Source organism: Trichomycterus rosablanca, chromosome 10 (assembly GCF_030014385.1).
Source record: "Trichomycterus rosablanca isolate fTriRos1 chromosome 10, fTriRos1.hap1, whole genome shotgun sequence".
Lineage (NCBI taxonomy): Eukaryota > Metazoa > Chordata > Actinopteri > Siluriformes > Trichomycteridae > Trichomycterus > Trichomycterus rosablanca.
The window spans coordinates 36,107,531-36,121,731 of record NC_085997.1 but is presented as its reverse complement, the minus strand read 5'-3'; the positions used below and the strand labels follow the sequence as shown (position 1 = coordinate 36,121,731).

General features: G+C 46.0%; 1 protein-coding gene across 1 annotated transcript; it reads left to right on the top strand.

The window, feature by feature from the left end:
* The first annotated feature begins 3,930 nt into the window (after nt 1-3,930).
* Nucleotides 3,931-12,970, top strand: LOC134322004 (translational activator of cytochrome c oxidase 1). Its single transcript, XM_063003873.1, has 6 exons — nt 3,931-4,168; nt 5,110-5,381; nt 7,234-7,340; nt 11,549-11,682; nt 11,764-11,926; nt 12,585-12,970. Exons 2-6 carry the CDS (start codon nt 5,114-5,116, stop codon nt 12,792-12,794), a joined length of 882 nt encoding a protein of 293 aa, XP_062859943.1. The 5' UTR covers nt 3,931-4,168; nt 5,110-5,113; the 3' UTR covers nt 12,795-12,970.
* The last annotated feature ends 1,231 nt before the right edge of the window (nt 12,971-14,201 follow it).

Sequence of the window (14,201 nt, the reverse complement as noted above, 5' to 3'; positions counted from 1 at the left end):
TTCAGCTGTTCATGTGTTCATTCAGCTTCTTCAGAGCAGGACTGATCATGTTACTCCTGGTCTTAGCTGTGTGTGTGTGTGGACCTTCTGCCCTCTTCACTCACTCACTCACTCACTCACTTACTCACTCTCTCTCTCTCTCTCCCACTCACTCACTCACTCACTCACTCACTCACTCACTCACTCACTCACTCTCTCTCTCTCTCTCTCTCTCTCTCACTCACTCACTCACTCACTCACTCTCGCTCTCTCTCTCCCTCTCACTCACTCACTCACTCTCTCTCTCTCTCTCTCTCTCCCACTCTCTCTCTCTCTCTCTCTCTCTCACTCACTCACTCACTCTCTCTCTCTCTCTCTCTCCCTCTCACTCACTCACTCACTCACTCACTCACTCACTCACTCTCTCTCTCTCTCCCACTCTCTCTCTCTCTCTCTCTCTCTCTCTCTCTCTCTCTCTCTCCCTCTCACTCACTCACTCACTCACTCACTCACTCACTCTCTCTCTCTCTCTCTCTCTCTCTCTCTCTCTCTCTCCACTCTCTCTCTCTCTCTCTCTCCCACTCTCTCTCACTCACTCTCTCTCAATCATTCACTGTCTCTCACTCCCTCTCTCTCTCTCCCTCTCAGTCCAGTTCAATTCAAAACAAAGGCAGAACGAGATGGGTGGGACTGGCTACCCCTAGTCAACAAATTCACCTCCACCCACCTACCCACCTTCTGTCCAGGGTTTTTGGAACAGGCTCCAGATCCACCAAGACCCAGGTCAGGTTCAAGGGTGGTTACTGAAGATAAATAAAGTTTTGAATGAAATACTTTTGAGGAGATGATTTGTGTGACACAAATACTGAGCGTGACTGAGCAGGCGACTGCTCCCTGAGTGAGGCTACGTTAAGCACAAATAAAATCAGTGGCTGCCGCATCCCAAACCACATAAAACTTTCTAAACAAAACCCACCGAAATAACAGAGAGCTTTTAAACAGCTAATAACGGGCTGTCCTTTAATACCATCAAATAAAATAATTTATTTTCTACATTTGCACAAAAAGATGGAAATTTATGAAATTATACAGTGTATCACAAAAGTGAGTACACCCCTCACATTTCTGCAGATATTTAAGTATATCTTTTCATGGGACAACACTGACAAAATGACACTTTGACACAATGAAAAGTAGTCTGTGTGCAGCTTATATAACAGTGTAAATTTATTCTTCCCTCAAAATAACTCAATATACAGCCATTAATGTCTAAACCACCGGCAACAAAAGTGAGTACACCCCTTAGTGAAAGTTCCTGAAGTGTCAATATTTTGTGTGGCCACCATTATTTCCCAGAACTGCCTTAACTCTCCTGGGCATGGAGTTTACCAGAGCTTCACAGGTTGCCACTGGAATGCTTTTCCACTCCTCCATGACGACATCACGGAGCTGGCGGATATTCGATACTTTGCGCTCCTCCACCTTCCGCTTGAGGATGCCCCAAAGATGTTCTATTGGGTTTAGGTCTGGAGACATGCTTGGCCAGTCCATCACCTTTACCCTCAGCCTCTTCAATAAAGCAGTGGTCGTCTTAGAGGTGTGTTTGGGGTCATTATCATGCTGGAACACTGCCCTGCGACCCAGTTTCCGGAGGGAGGGGATCATGCTCTGCTTCAGTATTTCACAGTACATATTGGAGTTCATGTGTCCCTCAATGAAATGTAACTCCCCAACACCTGCTGCACTCATGCAGCCCCAGACCATGGCATTCCCACCACCATGCTTGACTGTAGGCATGACACACTTATCTTTGTACTCCTCACCTGATTGCCACCACACATGCTTGAGACCATCTGAACCAAACAAATTAATCTTGGTCTCATCAGACCATAGGACATGGTTCCAGTAATCCATGTCCTTTGTTGACGTCTTCAGCAAACTGTTTGCGGGCTTTCTTGTGTAGAGACTTCAGAAGAGGCTTCCTTCTGGGGTGACAGCCATGCAGACCAATTTGATGTAGTGTGCGGCGTATGGTCTGAGCACTGACAGGCTGACCCCCCACCTTTTCAATCTCTGCAGCAATGCTGACAGCACTCCTGCGCCTATCTTTCAAAGACAGCAGTTGGATGTGAAGCTGAGCACGTGCACTCAGCTTCTTTGGACGACCAACGCGAGGTCTGTTCTGAGTGGACCCTGCTCTTTTAAAACGCTGGATGATCTTGGCCACTGTGCTGCAGCTCAGTTTCAGGGTGTTGGCAATCTTCTTGTAGCCTTGGCCATCTTCATGTAGCTCAACAATTCGTCTTTTAAGATCCTCAGAGAGTTCTTTGCCATGAGGTGCCATGTTGGAACTTTCAGTGACCAGTATGAGAGAGTGTGAGAGCTGTACTACTAAATTGAACACACCTGCTCCCTATGCACACCTGAGACCTAGTAACACTAACAAATCACATGACATTTTGGAGGGAAAATGACAAGCAGTGCTCAATTTGGACATTTAGGGGTGTAGTCTCTTAGGGGTGTACTCACTTTTGTTGCCGGTGGTTTAGACATTAATGGCTGTATATTGAGTTATTTTGAGGAAAGAATAAATTTACACTGTTATATAAGCTGCACACAGACTACTTTTCATTGTGTCAAAGTGTCATTTTGTCAGTGTTGTCCCATGAAAAGCTATACTTAAATATCTGCAGAAATGTGAGGGGTGTACTCACTTTTGTGATACACTGTATATATATATATATATAAACAATTAAAAAAGAGAAACTTTTTTTTTAGGATTTTAATGTCATGTTTTACACTTTGGTTACATTCATGACAGGAACGGTAGTTACTCATTACACAAGATTCATCAGTTCACAAGTTTAATATCGAACACAGTCATGGACAATTCAGTGTCTCCAATTCACCTCACTTGCACATCTTTGGACTGTGGGAGGAAACTGGAGCACCCGCAGGAAACCCACACAGACACGGGGAGAACATGCAAACTCCACTCAGAAAGGACCCGGACCGCCCCACCTGGGGATTGAACCCAGGACCTTCTTGCTGTGAGGCGACGGTGCTACCTACTCAGCCACCGTGCCACCCGAAAGAAACAAGTAAGTGAAATAAACTAAATTAAAGAGCGAGATATTTCGCTCACGCACCAGCAACAAATTTTTGAACTCCCGGGTTCGAGGCTCCGTGTTGCCACCGGTCGACTGAGCGCCATCTAGTGGACATAATTGGCAGTGCCTGCAGCAGATACTAATTGGCCACCGTATCTGCAGGGTGTGGACCGGACTATATGTGGGTGGGTGGGTCTTCGTATGCTGTGTAAGGACCCTGACTGGCAGAAGAGACACCCGTGCAGGAAGCACGGTGCAGGAAGCACGGATGAGAAGAGGAGGGCTGTATACGTGTAAAGAAGGCGTGGGCAGCGGCGTGCTCTCCTTGGTTGCAAATCTGGAGTCTGTCAGCAGCGGAAGACAAAATGGATGCGCTAAATAGGGAGGAAAAATGTTCAGATACAAACACACAAATAAAAACAAAACAGAAACAGAATTTAATATTAAAAATTAATTTCTGAAAGGAATAATTAAACAATAAAAAAACAGATGAAAAGTAAAGACAAATAAAACAAATAATATATTACAAAAACAAATAAGAAAAAAATAAAATGCCAACAAATAAAAATAAATGAACAAATAAATAAGACAGAAAGTAAATAAAGAAAAACAAACAGAACAAATATACTAATAAACAATTAAATGAATATAAAGAAAAATTTCATTACTATTTTGATAAAAAGATAAAGAGAAAAAAGACATAAAATATTATATTTGATGCATTAAAATAGAACGAATTAAATGAAAAATGTAAATAAATAATAAATAAAAAGTTAAATAAAATCGTGTTTTAAGCGGAGAGCTTTTATTCTGGCAGTAAGAACCAGGGTGTTACAGTTAAAAGTGTTCGGGTTGTGTGAGCGTGATGAGTGTTGGTTCTGTACATTTTCAGCATTTAGCAGACGCTTTTATCCAAAGCGACTTACAATGAGCAATTGAGGGTTAAGGGCCTTGCTCAGGGACCCAACAGTGGCAACTTGGTGGTGGCGGGGCTTGAACTGGCAACCTTCTGTTTACTAGTCCAGTACCTTAACCACTGAGCTATCACTGCCCTATACAGAAGTGAATGTCGCTCAGCTGTAAGTAAACTATGTATTGTTGTTATTATTTATTATTATTATTGTTATTAGCATAATTTTCTATATAACTCTAAATAAGCTGTATATGGTAGATGGCACGGTATTTATTTAGTGTCGCTATTTACTTAACCTCTCTACTGTCCGATACGTCCCCGAGACACTGCGCAGTGCATTCTGGGTGCTGTGTTTATTATGTATTTATTTATTTATTATTATTTATGTATTATTGGTACACCCAACGCGATGAGATTTGTGATTTATTTTTTGACTGTGCTGAATGTTCTGCACGCCGTGTTAATAGTTGAGCTCAAGGGTTGACATGCACTTGTAAGGAGCATGGAACAGTTGTCAGGATTTCAGGGATTCACTCAATCTGACTGAATGACTGGAACAGCTACATGTACTAACACACAGTTACAGGCTCGGTGGGTAGCACTGTCGCCTCACAGCAAGAAGGTCCTGGGTTCGATCCCCAGGAGGGGCGGGGCGGTCCGGGTCCTTTATGTGTGGAGTTTGCATGTTCTCCCCGTGTCTGCGTGGGTTTCCTCCGGGAGCTCCGATTTCCTCCCACAGTCCAAAAACATGCAGTCAGGGTAACTGGAGACACTGAATTGCCCCATAAGTGAATGTATGTGTGTGTGTGTCTGCCCTGCGATGGACTGATGCCCCATCCAGGGTGTTACTGTGTGCCTTGCGCCCATTGAAAAGCTGGGATAGGCTCCAGCACCCCCTCACACGAACCCTAATTTGATAAGCGGTTAAGAAAGTGAGTGATTAGTTCTCTGTGCTCATATAAATAGGACTAGTTTGGCTGCATTTATTAAACTGAGCCACATGTATTCCCTACCTCACCTGTCTGAATACTTTAGTCCACCATCACGTGTTTAATCATGTTTAACCTGTAATATCTCTGTGCTTTGTTTTGTCCTCTTGTGCTGAAGGGTGATGGCGGGTGGAGTGGTGTTGCGTGCTCTTCTGTACAGGTTCGCACCTAAACCTAAGCTGAACCCACACAGGACTCCCTGCCTCGGTGTCTCGCCCGTCCCTCCACCGTGGTTCCCGTGTTCAGCAGGCCGATCTGTCCACGTGTGCTCGGTGCTCCTCGCCGGTCACAACAAATGGTCCAAAGTCAAAGACATCAAGATCCCTAAAGATGCTGCCCGGGCGCGAGTCATCGCCAAGTATACCATGCTGATCAGAGTCGCCGTCAGAGGTTTTAAATATTCATTGTCTGTTTTTTAATGTAATCATTTATTGATACAATAATATAAGATACGACAAAGATGTTCACAAGTCACAAAATACGAGTCCGAGTCAAGTCACGAGTGTTTAGGCTAGAGTCCGAGTCATGTCACGAGTGTTTAGGCTAGAGTCCGAGTCATGTCACGAGTGTTTAGGCTAGAGTCCGAGTCAAGTCACGAGTGTTTAGGCTAGAGTCCGAGTCAAGTCACGAGTGTTTAGGCTAGAGTCCGAGTCATGTCACGAGTCTTTAGGCCAGAGTCCGAGTCAAGTCGCGAGTCTTTAGGCCAGAGTCCGAGTCAAGTCACGAGTCTTTAGGCTAGAGTCCGAGTCAAGTCACGAGTCTTTAGGCCAGAGTCCGAGTCAAGTCACGAGTCTTTAGGCCAGAGTCCGAGTCAAGTCGCGAGTCTTTAGGCCAGAGTCCGAGTCAAGTCACGAGTCTTTAGGCTAGAGTCAGAGTCAAGTCACGAGTCTTTAGGCCAGAGTCCGAGTCAAGTCGCGAGTCTTTAGGCTAGAGTCAGAGTCAAGTCGCGAGTCTTTAGGCTAGAGTCTGAGTCAAGTCACGAGTGTTTAGACTAGAGTCCGAGTCAAGTCGCGAGTCTTTAGGCTAGAGTCTGAGTCAAGTCACGAGTGTTTAGACTAGAGTCTGAGTCAAGTCGCGAGTCTTTAGGCTAGAGTCCGAGTCAAGTCGCGAGTCTTTAGGCTAGAGTCCGAGTCAAGTCGCGAGTTTTTAGGCTAGAGTCCGAGTCAAGTCACGAGTGTTTAGGCTAGAGTCCGAGTCAAGTCACGAGTATTTAGGCTAGAGTCCGAGTCAAGTCACGAGTGTTTAGGCTAGAGTCCGAGTCAAGTCACGAGTGTTTAGGCTAGAGTCCGAGTCAAGTCACGAGTGTTTAGGCTAGAGTCCGAGTCAAGTCACGAGTCTTTAGGCTAGAGTCCGAGTCAAGTCATGAGTCCAGCAGAGGCGCTTAACTTCATATAAATGCCAGATTGAGGGTTAAAATTTCTCCGTCAGCTCCGTCCTTCCACATATGAATAAAACAGCGTCTCTGCAGCATTCCTGCCTGAATCGAAGCGTTTTTGGTTTCTTTGCGCTTGGTTGCACCTTCATCTTCACAAACAGTTCAGGTTACAAAAGAAAAAATGCAAAAATGACGCAAACTTGCTACCGATGAATGAAAACCTAGGTGGGTTGAGGTGTAGCTATGGTAACAAACCTCAAATTAAAGAAACAGTGGCCACATTTTATGTCCATCACGGTGACCTGTTTGAATAAGGTGCGATCTGCCAGCGTGCACTCTGTGATCGACTGGTCGATTGCGATTGGTCTAAGCAATTGAGGGTTAAGGGCCTTGCTCAAGGGCCCAACATTTTGCAACATGGAAGTGGTGGGACTTGAACCAGTGACCTTTTGCTTACTAGTCCAGTACCTTAACCACTAGGCCACCACTGCCCTACATAATAATAATCAAATATATATTATTATGAATGTAATATATACATGTAATTATTAGCAATACTTTTACATATTGTTATACAAATATGTTATATTCCACCCTTGCAGTGTTTCCATAGTGTTTCCATAGAGGCCCTACCCACCTTGACCTTGATCAGGATGAAGCAGTTATTTCCAATGATTAACACTTGACTTCTGCTCATGCTCTGTTTTCCAGTGTCACTGTTTCCTCTCTTAGAAATGTTTGTTGGGCGTCCAGGTGGCACAGTGGGATATTCCGCTAGCACACCAGCACAGAGATTCTGAACTTCGAAACTTGGCATTGTCACGGTCAACTCTGACCCTTTTGTTTGTGGTTTCTTTTGGTTTTCAGAGGGAGGATCGAACCCGGAGTACAACATCTCTCTGGCTCAGCTTGTGGAGCAGTGCAGGAACAAAAATCTACCCAAAGCCACCGTAGAAGCTGCTATTAAAGGGGCAGTAAGTGAACTACAGTCCTTCTGGTTCTCCATAAATGCTCACCGGTCACTTCAGTAGGAACATCAGACGACCTGCTTACTCATGTAATCATCCATCCATTCATTCATTTTCTTATCCGCTTATCCAGTTAGGGTCGCGGGGGGGTGCTGGAGCCTATCCCAGCTTTTCAATGTGCGCAAGGCACACAGTAACACCCTGGACGGGGCACCAGTCCATCGCAGCGCAGATACACACACTCACACACACATACACCCATTCACTTATAGGGCAATTCAGTGTCTCCAGTTAACCTGACTGCATGTTTTTGGACTGTGGGAGGAAACCCACACAGACACAGGGAGAACATGCAAACTCCACACAGAAAGGATCGAACCCAGGACCTTCTAGCTGTGAGGCGACAGTGTTACATACAGTGTAATCATCCAGTTAGATCAAATCAATCGAGAACTGCCGCTCACTTGATGTTTTTCCCCAGCAGACTGCTGTGGTGTCCCAGAGTCGATCAGATCATTCAATTATTCACTGTATGTTTTACCACCGGTTTATCCTGGTCAGGGTCGCTGTGGGTCCAATTCACCGGGTAAAAGATGGGAAACCCTGGACAGGTCGCCAGTCCATCACAAAACACACACACACACACACACACACTTAACCTGACTGCACGTCTTTGTACTGTGGGTGGAAACCGGAAGCTCCTGGACACGGGGAGAACATACTAACTCCACACGCTCCTCCTGGGAATCGAACCCAGGGCCTTCTTGCTGTGAGGAGACAGTGCTACCCACTGAGCCACCCATCGTGCCGCCCAGTCGATCAATTCTGACATTTTGATGTATTGTGCTGAGAGCAGGAGTCCTGGTGTTCCTAATAAAGTGGCCGGTGCTATTGATTGATTGATTGATTCACTTTATTGAGCCCCGAAGGGAAATTGCGGTGTAGCAGCAGCAATTACAATTATTACAAACATCAAACAAATTGTAATTGCTGCTGCTACTTTATTAGGAATGCCAGGTCTCCTGCTCTCAGCACAATACATCAAAACGTCAGAATTGATCGACTGGGCGGCACGATGGGTGGCTCAGTGGGTAGCACTGTCTCCTCACAGCAAGAAGGCCCTGGGTTCGATTCCCAGGAGGAGCGTGTGGAGTTAGTATGTTCTCCCCGTGTCCAGGCGCTTCCGGTTTCCACCCACAGTACAAAGACGTGCAGTCAGGTTATGTGTGTGTGTGTGTGTGTGTGTGTGTGTGTGTGTGTGTGTGTGTGTGTGTGTGTGTGTGTGTTGTGATATATACAGTGTATCACAAAAGTGAGTACACCCCTCACATTTCTGCAGATATTTAAGTATATCTTTTCATGGGACAACACTGACAAAATGACACTTTGACACAATGAAAAGTAGTCTGTGTGCAGCTTATATAACAGTGTAAATTTATTCTTCCCTCAAAATAACTCAATATACAGCCATTAATGTCTAAACCACTGGCAACAAAAGTGAGTACACCCCTAAGAGACTACACCCCTAAATGTCCAAATTGAGCACTGCTTGTCATTTTTCCTCCAAAATGTCATGTGATTTGTTAGTGTTACTAGGTCTCAGGTGTGCATAGGGAGCAGGTGTGTTCAATTTAATAGTACAGCTCTCACACTCTCTCATACTGGTCACTGAAAGTTCCAACATGGCACCTCATGGCAAAGAACTCTCTGAGGATCTTAAAAGACGAATTGTTGCGCTACATGAAGATGACCAAGGCTACAAGAAGATTGCCAACACCCTGAAACTGAGCTGCAGCACAGTGGCCAAGATGATGCAGCATTTTAAAAGAGCAGGGTCCACTCAGAACAGACCTCGCGTTGGTCGTCCAAAGAAGCTGAGTGCACGTGCTCAGCGTCACATCCAACTGCTGTCTTTGAAAGATAGGCGCAGGAGTGCTGTCAGCATTGCTGCAGAGATTGAAAAGGTGGGGGGTCAGCCTGTCAGTGCTCAGACCATACGCCGCACACTACATCAAATTGGTCTGCATGGCTGTCACCCCAGAAGGAAGCCTCCTCTGAAGTCTCTACACAAGAAAGCCCGCAAACAGTTTGCTGAAGACTTGTCAACAAAGGACATGGATTACTGGAACCATGTCCTATGGTCTGATGAGACCAAGATTAATTTGTTTGGTTCAGATGGTCTCAAGCATGTGTGGCGGCAATCAGGTGAGGAGTACAAAGATAAGTGTGTCATGCCTACAGTCAAGCATGGTGGTGGGAATGCCATGGTCTGGGGCTGCATGAGTGCAGCAGGTGTTGGGGAGTTACATTTCATTGAGGGACACATGAACTCCAATATGTACTGTGAAATACTGAAGCAGAGCATGATCCCCTCCCTCCGGAAACTGGGTCGCAGGGCAGTGTTCCAGCATGATAATGACCCCAAACACACCTCTAAGACAACCACTGCTTTATTGAAGAGGCTGAGGGTAAAGGTGATGGACTGGCCAAGCATGTCTCCAGACCTAAACCCAATAGAACATCTTTGGGGCATCCTCAAGTGGAAGGTGGAGGAGCGCAAAGTCTCGAATATCCGCCAGCTCCGTGATGTCGTCATGGAGGAGTGGAAAAGCATTCCAGTGGCAACCTGTGAAGCTCTGGTAAACTCCATGCCCAGGAGAGTTAAGGCAGTTCTGGGAAATAATGGTGGCCACACAAAATATTGACACTTCAGGAACTTTCACTAAGGGGTGTACTCACTTTTGTTGCCGGTGGTTTAGACATTAATGGCTGTATATTGAGTTATTTTGAGGGAAGAATAAATTTACACTGTTATATAAGCTGCACACAGACTACTTTTCATTGTGTCAAAGTGTCATTTTGTCAGTGTTGTCCCATGAAAAGATATACTTAAATATCTGCAGAAATGTGAGGGGTGTACTCACTTTTGTGATACACTGTATATACGTATATATGGATACACTGCCTGGCCAAAAAAAAGGTCACCACCTGGATTTAACTAAGCAAATAGGTAAGAGCCTCCCATTGGATAATTACTGCATGGGTGATTATGTTTCAGCTGGCAACAAGTTATTTAACCCTAACTGATGCAGTGAGTAGCTTCTCATTTGTTAAACAACCATGTGGAAAGACACATCCTGTGGTCGTGGAAAAGATGTTCATCCGTTTCAGAAGGATAAAATTATTGGCATGCATCAAGCAGAGAAAACATCTAAGGAGAAGCTGAAACTACTACATTATTAAAAAGTGGAAGGACGGTTGGGGGGGGCATCATCTTTGAGGAAGGAATGTGGGAAAAAATCTTGAATCACTTAAACGTTTGGTGAAATCAAATGGTAGAAAAACTCCAGTAGAACTCAGGGATGTTTAATAGTGACAGTAAGAGCATTTCCACACGCACAATGTGAAGGGAACTCAAGGGATTGGGACTAAACAGCTGTGTAGCCTTAAGAAAACCACTTGTCAGTGAGGCTAACCGGCAAAAACGTTATGGAGCATAAAGATTGGACTCTGGAGCAATGGAAGAAGGTCATGTGGTCTGATGAGTCCAGATTTACCCTGTTCCAGAGTGATGGGCGCATCAGGGTAAGAAGAGAGGCGGCTGAAGTGATGCACCCATCATGCCTAGTGCCTACCGTACAAGCCTGTGGAGGCAGTGCTATGATCTGGGGTCGCTGCAGTCGGTCAGGGTCTAGGTTCAGCAACGTTATGTGCCCAAAGAATGAGGTCAGCTGACCACCTGAATATACTGAACCACCAGGTTATTCCATCAATGCATTTTTTCTTCCCTGATGGCACGGGCATATTCCAAGATGACGATGCCAGGATTCATCAGGCTCAGATTGTGAAAGAGGTTCAGGGAGCGTGAGGCATCATTTTCACACATGGATCGGCCACCACAGAGTCCAGACCTGAACCCCATTGAGAATCTTTGGGATGTGCTGGAGAAGACTTTGCACAGTGGTCCAAATCTCCCATCATCAATACAAGATCTTGGGGGAGAAATTAATGCAACTCTGGACAGAAATAAATGTTGTGACGTTGTAGAAGCTCGTGGAAACGATGCCACGGCGAATGCGTGCTGTAATCAAAGCTAAAGGCGCTACAACCAAATATTACAGTGTGTGACCTTTTTTTTGGCCAGGCAGTGTACAGGTATATAGATATATGGAAACAGGGTCAAAGGTCACGTTTTTAGCCTCTGTGTCGCGCAGGAGAAGTCGAAGGCCGGCGCGCGCTACCTGTACGAGGCGCGAGGACCCGGCGGATCCATGCTGCTCATCGAGGTGGTGACGGACAACAACACCCGCTCGCACCAGAGCATCAAACACGTCCTGACCAAAAACGGGTCGGTCCGCGTCCGCCGCCGCTACCGCTAGGCTACGATGCTATAACGCCAATGCGATAACGTCGGTACTTCTGTCCACAGGGGGGCGCTGTGTGAAGGGGCGCGGCACCAGTTCGACAAGAAGGGCGTGATCGCGGCGGACAGGGGCGGAATGACGATGGAACGGGCGCTGGAGCTGGCCATCGAGTCGGGGGCCGAGGACGTGCACGAGGCCGAGGACGACGAGGAGAAACCCGTTCTGCAGGTAAACAGTTTAGGGAAGGACCTTTCCCGTTCTAGCTATGGAGATCCTCACACCAAACCCACCAAACCACGTCTTTATGGACCTGGCTAAGCCGGTGTGGAGGATCTCCGTAGCTAGAACCCCTTTGGGACGAATCGGAATAACGGCCGTGAGCCAGCCTTTCATAATCAAACCTAAACAGGCTGTTAGCATTTAGCATTTACTTAGCATGTGAGCTAGCAAGCTAAAGGCATGTCGAGTACAACCGTTCATTTGTTCGTGCTGAAGTTCCAAATGTATCATTATTATAATTAGCCCAGCGTTAGCATTCAGCATAGCATTAGCATACGTAGCATACGCTGGCTAGAAACTCGAGCTTTGTGTATTCGCCGTTCACGAAGATCAGACTGTATGCTAGCTGCTGTTTAGCATTACATTAGCATTTAGCATAGCATGTAACTTAGCATTAGAATTTAACCGCCCAGGTGGAGCAGCAATACTTCAGACTCTACCACCAAGTTAGCATACGGACAACAGACGGTATGCCAGCTGCTATTATCATTATTATTATTAGCATTTAGCATTAAGCATAGCAACCCTGTCTAGATACCTGAGCTTGCTGTATTTACCGTTTCCTCTTGTTAGCGCTCGACTTCATCGCTCTTCGTTCCTTTTCCAGTTCGTCTGTGACATGAACTCGATGAAGGCGGTCCGGGCGGCGCTGGAGACTCTGGGCGTTCGCACCCTGTCGGCGGGGGTGGAGTACATCGCTAACTCCACCGCTCCTCTAGCGCTGGACCTGCTGGACTCCAGCGCCTCCCTGCTGGAGGCTCTCAGCGATCATCCGGACGTGGTCCGAGTCTGGGACAACATCCAGCCGCTGGACTGAGCAGAAGGACCGCGTGAGATGAACTCACAGAACCTGGAGGAGCTCTGAAGCTTCTCCTCCATCACCTCCTTGTCCTCGGAAGTCGTGGCTGGAGCGAAAACCTGCAGGCCTTCAGCAGGCCGTCCGCGTATTTATGCTAATTGTGTCTTCAAAATAAAAGTAGATTTATAATAAAACACGTCTGTTCATTTCTCGGGCATTGTAGCACTGTTGCCTCATAGCGTCGTTCATTTGTTCGTGCTGAATTCCCAAATGTATCACTATCAAAATTAGCCCAGCGTTAGCATTTAGCATAGTATTTAGCATACCACCCTGGCTAGAGACCTGAGCTTGCTGTATTCGCCGTTTGTGTCTCGTTAGCTCGCGACTTCATGGCTCTGGCAATAATTAGCGCTTATGTAGCGAGCCCAGGGGGAACAGACTGAATGCTAACTTCCGTTATCATTTTCATTATCATCCATAGAATTTAGCATAGCATTAGCATTTAGCATATTATTTGGCATAGCATTAAGCATAGCAACCCTGGCTAGAACCATGAGCTTGCATTTTACCGTAGCTAATTCTAGCAGCTAGCAATAATTAGAGCTGATCTAGTGAGCCCCGGTGGAACAGCAATACTTCAGAATGTACCATCAGGTTAGCATACATAGAACAGACTGAATGCTAGCTGCTATTATTATTATTAGCATTAGCATTTAGCATTAAACTTAGCATTAAGCATAGCAACACTGGCTAGAAACCTGAGCTTGCTGTATTTACTGTTTTTGTTACTGTTGCCTCATAGCAGGAAGCTTGATGCTCCCGTCTCTGTGCAGGCGCCTCAATCAGCCAGCAGAGGTCGTAATCGCAGTAATTATGAGAGAGAGACCCTATCCGGCTTAGTCCCGCCCATGTCTGAACATAATATGAAACTACAACCAGATGCCTGGTCAGGTCACCGCTTTAAAACTGGCCAGTGAGTTTGCAACGTCCAAGCTGTGGAGCATTAAAAGTTCTTACACATCATTCTAGGGACCAATCATGTCTGTGATATAGATAGATATACTTTATTTCTCATATATACATGTGTACAGTACAATGAAATTCTTTCTTCGCATATCCCAGCTTGTTTGGAAGCTGGGGTCAGAGCGCAGGGTCAGCCATCGTACGGCGCCCCTGGAGCAGACAGGGTTAAGGGCCTTGCTCAAGGACCCAACAGTGGCTGCATAGCAGAGCCTGGATTTGAACCGCCAATCTTCAGGTTGATAGCCCAAAGCTCAACCCACTAGGCTACCACTGTCCCATATGTATATACGCCTGACCGGTCGATAGGACCACTGAGATTCAAATCCTGGTTCTCGGCAGTGTTGGGGTAGTGTAATAGACCGCTGCACCACCCGGGCACCTGTTGGCACTTCATTTTTGGTT